Source organism: Salvia hispanica, chromosome 1 (assembly GCF_023119035.1).
Source record: "Salvia hispanica cultivar TCC Black 2014 chromosome 1, UniMelb_Shisp_WGS_1.0, whole genome shotgun sequence".
NCBI classification, from domain to species: Eukaryota; Viridiplantae; Streptophyta; class Magnoliopsida; order Lamiales; family Lamiaceae; genus Salvia; species Salvia hispanica.
The window spans coordinates 17,874,911-17,880,910 of NC_062965.1; the positions used below are offsets into that span (position 1 = coordinate 17,874,911).

At 34.7% G+C, this 6,000-nt stretch overlaps 1 protein-coding gene across 1 annotated transcript; it reads left to right on the forward strand.

Annotated features, from left to right (window-relative positions):
• The first annotated feature begins 3,148 nt into the window (after positions 1-3,148).
• Positions 3,149-5,109, forward strand: LOC125216681 (polyphenol oxidase I, chloroplastic-like). Its single transcript, XM_048118443.1, has 2 exons — positions 3,149-3,760; positions 3,853-5,109. The coding sequence occupies exons 1-2, from the start codon at positions 3,159-3,161 to the stop codon at positions 4,961-4,963; spliced, it is 1,713 nt and encodes a 570-aa protein (XP_047974400.1). The 5' UTR covers positions 3,149-3,158; the 3' UTR covers positions 4,964-5,109.
• The last annotated feature ends 891 nt before the right edge of the window (positions 5,110-6,000 follow it).

Here is a 6,000-nt window from a genome sequence, read left to right on the forward strand (position 1 = left end):
CCAAATTAAAACATGTTATTAGCATGTAAATACACTAACTTTCGACATGTGATGGTTTTTTTCTAAAATTTTCCTATTTCCAATTCAAATATATAAACAATGAGATTTTCTATTTTTTTTTCCAATGAACAATTTCAATCAAAATAATACTAATAATTTTACTCGTTTTCTAAATTATACTCCCTCCGTCCCAGAGAAGTTGGCACACTTTCCTTTTTAGTTTGTCCCACAAAAGATGTCACATTTCCATTTTTGGAAAAAGTTCTCTCTCACATGAATATAAAAATTATATTTTCTCTCTTCATTTAACACATAAAACAAAGCCTTCCAAAATCCCGTGCCATTTTCAAAGTATGCCAACTTCTCTGGGACGGAGGGAGTAGTTATTTTAGACAAAAATTTTAGTAATTATATTTAACTGTCTAATCTCTTGAAAAAATTAACAAATTTTAAGATATTTGTTATATTTCCCTTCCAAATTTCATTTGATTAGAATGGTGTTTGTTTTATTTTTACATACTATTGCTTTATTTTCACGATTTAAATGATCATGTAAAAATTTGCATAACTCATATTTTATTTAAATGATGTTATTTTAAAAATGTTATTGAATTCAATATTATTTTTAAAAGGAGTGAACTACATAAATGGTACCTAATCTTTCACTTTCGCATATAAATGATACCTGAAAAATAACCCTAGGTACCAAACATGTGATATTATTGTTACGAAGGATATTTTTGGAAATTTCAATTAAACAATACCAAACATGTGATTTGTTTTTTCTTTATTTCTTATTTCTTTTTTTCATTTTCTTTCTTTTTTCTTGATTTCCTTCTTTCTTTTTAGTATTTTATCTTCCTTTCTTCTTTCTTTTTTCTCAGTAGTTTATGTTTCCTCTTTTTTTTCTCTTTTTCTTCTTCTTTCTTTTAGTATTTTATGCGTACATCTAATTGCATTCATAATATAAATAAAGAACAAAATACCTAATTAAATTAGTTATTTAAAGTAATTAAATCAATTGAATATTTATTAATAAATTATTTTATACTTAGTTTAGGGTTGAAACACCTAACCAAAAATATTCAACTCTTTATATCATTATGAATACAATTCACAATTTTAAATTTTTATTAAGACTATATTGATTAGTTATTAATTTAAATATATAATAATAATAATAATAATCATAATTTATTATTATTATTATTATTATTATTATTATTATATGATTCATAAATTAAATAAATATTCTATAATTATATAATAAGTACTAGTTTTTATTATTATAACAATAATATTATTATAATAATTAAATATAATTATAACTATAATTATAATTAAGTATATTTGAATGATATTAAGAAATAAATTAATTATTAATTTATAACATCAACATAATAATAATAATAATAATAATAATAATAATAATAATAATAATAATAATAATATTAATTAATAGTAATAGTATAAAGAGTGAGGAGAAAGAGAATTTATTATAATACTATCATTTTGGTACTAGTTTCGTGTATGCCCAAAATATCCTTTATGACACAATGGGAAAATGTGTTTGTTTAGAGGGCATTTTGGGGTGAAAATTGCATCAGGTACCAAAAATATGATTTATAGATACCAAAAACGGTACTATAAAATAAAGATCGGATACCAGGGTTTTGATATATGAAGACTAGATTTAAATACAGAAACGCAGAACAAAGTCATACGTAGGGCATTTTTATGTCATAGATAATTTATTTTTAGGTCATGCTAACAAAGCATGACCTAAAATGATCTTAACATGACATAAATCCAAATCTTATAATATGAACTAAAACTACTTAATTATGACCTTCCGTGTTTTTGATTAATTATTGACCATTAGATCATCTAATCCTAGGGCTAAGATTTGGGCTGCATTTCTGGATTTAAATGCATTCTTATTTTGATCATCTCCCTCAAGTACTATTTATGTTCTAAAGTAAAAGAACATATACAATTTATGTAGTTCACTCTTTTAAAAATTCACTCTCCATAATTTTTGATATAGTGTATATAAATATTCACACCTAAATTATAAAAAAAAAAAAACAAAAAAATCTAATTCTTTATATCCGAGCCCGCCGACATCACCACGCCCATGGTATACCCGAGCTGCCCCAAATTGCTGCCGAGCCGGAGACTATGTTTAGTCAAGTGATATTTATCTTTAATTATTACTGTACTAATTCTTTATCATTGAGTCGAACAAATTAATGTAATCGCGATCCTTTCTAGATTTTTCGTGTAGGTTCTTTCTAGATTGCAAAAGAGAGTCAAAGTGCATAGGTCCATAGATAACTTTATGAATATTAGAATTATCTTTTCTACTTTCTCTCCCTCATTTACTCTACATTTTCAAAAATCTCGCAAAACCCTAACCCTAGGAAACTAGGATTTCATCTCCTTCACACTCGCATCGGCGACAACTTGCCATCCAGCTGCCGTCTGTTGTCCTTTCCTAGGTACCTCTGGTGCCACACACATACACACACATTTAATTATGTATAAGAACTTCAAAAGTTGTATGGATTGGTTTTGCACATCATATTTAATGAAGGAGGTGAACTTCGAAAATTGTACTGAAAATATATTATTGTCAGTAAATTTTCACTTCAAATACACAATATATTATGATTAATTCAAGTGTTCTCAACAATATCTAGGTTTTCATTTTCTTTAACTACATACTTTACGTGAGCACTATTCTCGTTTAGTTTACATTTAAAATATTAGCTTATTTTATACTAATCTTTTTACTTGTTTTCGTTAAATACATGCATGCACATATAACATACTATATGAACCATTTAGCTTGTTTATTAATAACATATAAAGTGGAAGTAGAGCCATTTAGTCTTTATATGTATAAACACTGACAAATCGGCAAAAGGTTAAATTATGCAATTGATTAGCTGGTCCAAAAATGTCATTAGTTAATTAGTTGCTGCGTGGGTTACATTAAATATTGTATGATTAATTAGATCCAGATCATTTATGAGTAAGTATTTAATTCAATTAAGCATTAAGTAGGTAGCTAGGTCTTGGGAAATATTACTATAAATAGGCATGCATCCTCACCAAATAAATCATCTAATACCGATTTTAAGATATAATTAAGGATGGCTTCTCTTCAATCTTCCTTCACGGTTCTGGCCACCAAGCCCACTCCCAACCCCCGCCTTTCCCAGCTCAGGGCAAGGCGGAGCATGGTGTCATGCAGCACCAGCAACGGCGGCCGTGTAGACCGCCGAAACATGCTGCTTGGCTTAGGTGGTCTGTACGGTGCTAGCAGCCTCGTCCCTGGCCGTACAGCCAGGGCCGATCCGCTTTTACCTCCCGACCTGAGCACGTGCGACCCGGAAGGTGCCTATATTCCCGAGCGGTTGAATCCTGACGGTACGGTTAATACGCCTGCGATTCAACTCGACGTCAACTGCTGCCCGCCCTACACCGACACTATCACTGACTACGAGCTCCCGCTTTTTTCCCAACCTCGGACTAGGCCGGCCGCGCACAGGATGACGCCAGAATACTTAGAAAAGTACGAGGAAGCTATCAGGCGGATGAAGCAACTGGACGAGGATGATCCCAACGATCCCCGCGGGTTCACCCAGCAAGCCAACATCCACTGCGCTTACTGCAACGGCCCCTACGATCAAGTGGGCCACCCAGGCGTCGATATCCAGGTTCACAACTCCTGGATATTCTTCCCTTTCCACAGGTGATAATGACATTAGTCATATACCAACAGTTTCAGTTCTCTCTTTACATCGATGATGTGAGATATTTAATTTTTTTTTTTTTTTCAAACAGGTGGTACCTGTATTTCTTTGAGAGGATCTGCGGTGAACTCATCGGAGATCCCACCTTCGCCTTGCCGTACTGGAACTGGGACCACCCCGATGGCATGCACTTGCCCGCCCCCTTTTCCGTGGGCTACTCACCACTGTACGACTGCAACCGCGACCAGAGGCATTTTGGAAACGCGATCGTGAGCCTGCTCCCTGGTAGACCTGGGGCGATTGAGACGAATCTCAACCAAATGAAGGAGGAAATGATTAATCAATCTGTATCCGCCATCACATTCATGGGCAAAAACTACAGGGCCGGAGATCCGCCACCAGGACCTGCCAGACGCGGGACATCCGAGCGCGGGTCCCACGGTGGCGTCCACGTGTGGACCGGAAACCCTAAAAACCCCTTCAACGAAAACTTGGGGAACTTCTACTCTGCAGGAAGGGACCCCATCTTCTACTGCCATCACGCTAACGTCGACAGAATGTGGACCATCTGGGAAAGCCTCCCGGCCGATTACATAAAGGCCATCAATGATCCCGATTACTTGGACGCGGCCTTCTTGTTCTACGACGAGAAGAAGAACCTTGTGCGCGTCAAGGTTCGCGACTGCGTGGACTACAAAGCACTTGGATACGTGTACGAATACAGCGACATTAAGCCATGGCTGAACTACACACCACCCCGGAGAGAAGTCCCAGCCAACGTCCAAGAACTCACAAAAACGGCGCAGGCTGCAACGCAAGCCTTCCCGTCCACTGTCGCCGAGACAATCACAGTAGTGGTGCCCAAACCGGCGAAAGGAAGGGCCGACGAAGTGCTCGTCCTCGAGAGCATTGTCACAGACAGCACCGAGCTCATCGCGTTCGATATCTTCGTCAACGACGACAAAAACAGCACGGATGAGGCCGTTAGTCCTGAGTTCGCGGGGAGCTTCTCGCAGGTCCCACACAGGTCGAGGACCGCCGAGACCCCCAGCGATCTCACCATCGTCTTGAAGGAGCTCTACAAGAACATTAATATTGCAGATGAAGATGATTTCGTTGTCGTCACCATCATTCCCCGCATCAATGGCGAAGCTGTCACCATTGGTGGGATCAAGATCGTCCCCCTCGCTGCCGCAACTTAATCCATTCGCCGAATCCTCGCTTTCAAGTTGAATGTTTCCAATAACAGCGCATTTTCCGCGCTGCCTTTCGTTGTGTTTTCCATGTACCTGTGCTGAAACGAACTATCATTTCCTTTGATTAATACAAGTCTTTCTATTATGTGTTAGAATTCAGGAGAACAAAATTAACTTTACTTCCCCTATAAACATGGATATACAAATAGTTACAAACAAATTATTGTTCACACAATCATATAATAGAGTTGCATTTCAAGCAAGACTTGTGTTTTAAACTAGGGTTTTGCTTTGGAAAAAAAAAGAAGTTCACTTTCTCTCTCTTCTTCTTCTCACAGAAAAATAAAAATAAAAATAAAAATAAAAATAAAAATAGAGTTCGCGGACATCATCAGCCATGGCGATTAGGTAGGAGGAGCAGGGACGGAACTAGAAATCTATATAAGCCGGTGCTAAAAAATTTCTAAAAAGTAATACTCCATATGCGTATATATATTAGTACAAAATTATAATTCACAAATCTCACATTTTATACTTTTGTTACATACTTATAGAATGATAATAAATTTCGAATCAAATATCAGTAGTTTATTTTTATTTGGATAATAATCATTTAAGTTATAAAGTTTATTTAAATAGTTTCATAACATTTTAAATCAAAATACAGAATCACGAAATTTCAAGTTTTTAAATGATCTTATCCGTATATAAATATTGTCTTATAAAAATGTTGTTTCAATACAAAAGAAAAGGAGAAATGCATCATTTTGAACATCACCAAGAACAAAGTATTTTGTACATGAGATAATATTAAAAAAATTAAAAAATATATTTAATAGTTTCATTTCAAACTTCTTAAACTGAATAAAATTAAATTAAATTCAATTATTTAAATAACTATTAACACTTTTCAAAAGAAATACTACATCTTTTTTGAAATAAGTTATTAAAATACTAGGAGTACTATTTAAAATATGAATTCAGCAATAAACCTTAAATGCAAATTAAGTACACAATATTCTTTCAGATCATACTATATCGAA

Coding starts and splice junctions, on each gene's coding strand:
- LOC125216681 (XM_048118443.1), top strand. CDS start 3,159: ATGGCTTCTCTTCAATCTTCCTTCACGGTTCTGGCCACCAAGCCCACT. Junction 3,761..3,852: donor ATATTCTTCCCTTTCCACAG/GTGATAATGACA, acceptor TTTTTCAAACAG/GTGGTACCTGTATTTCTTTG.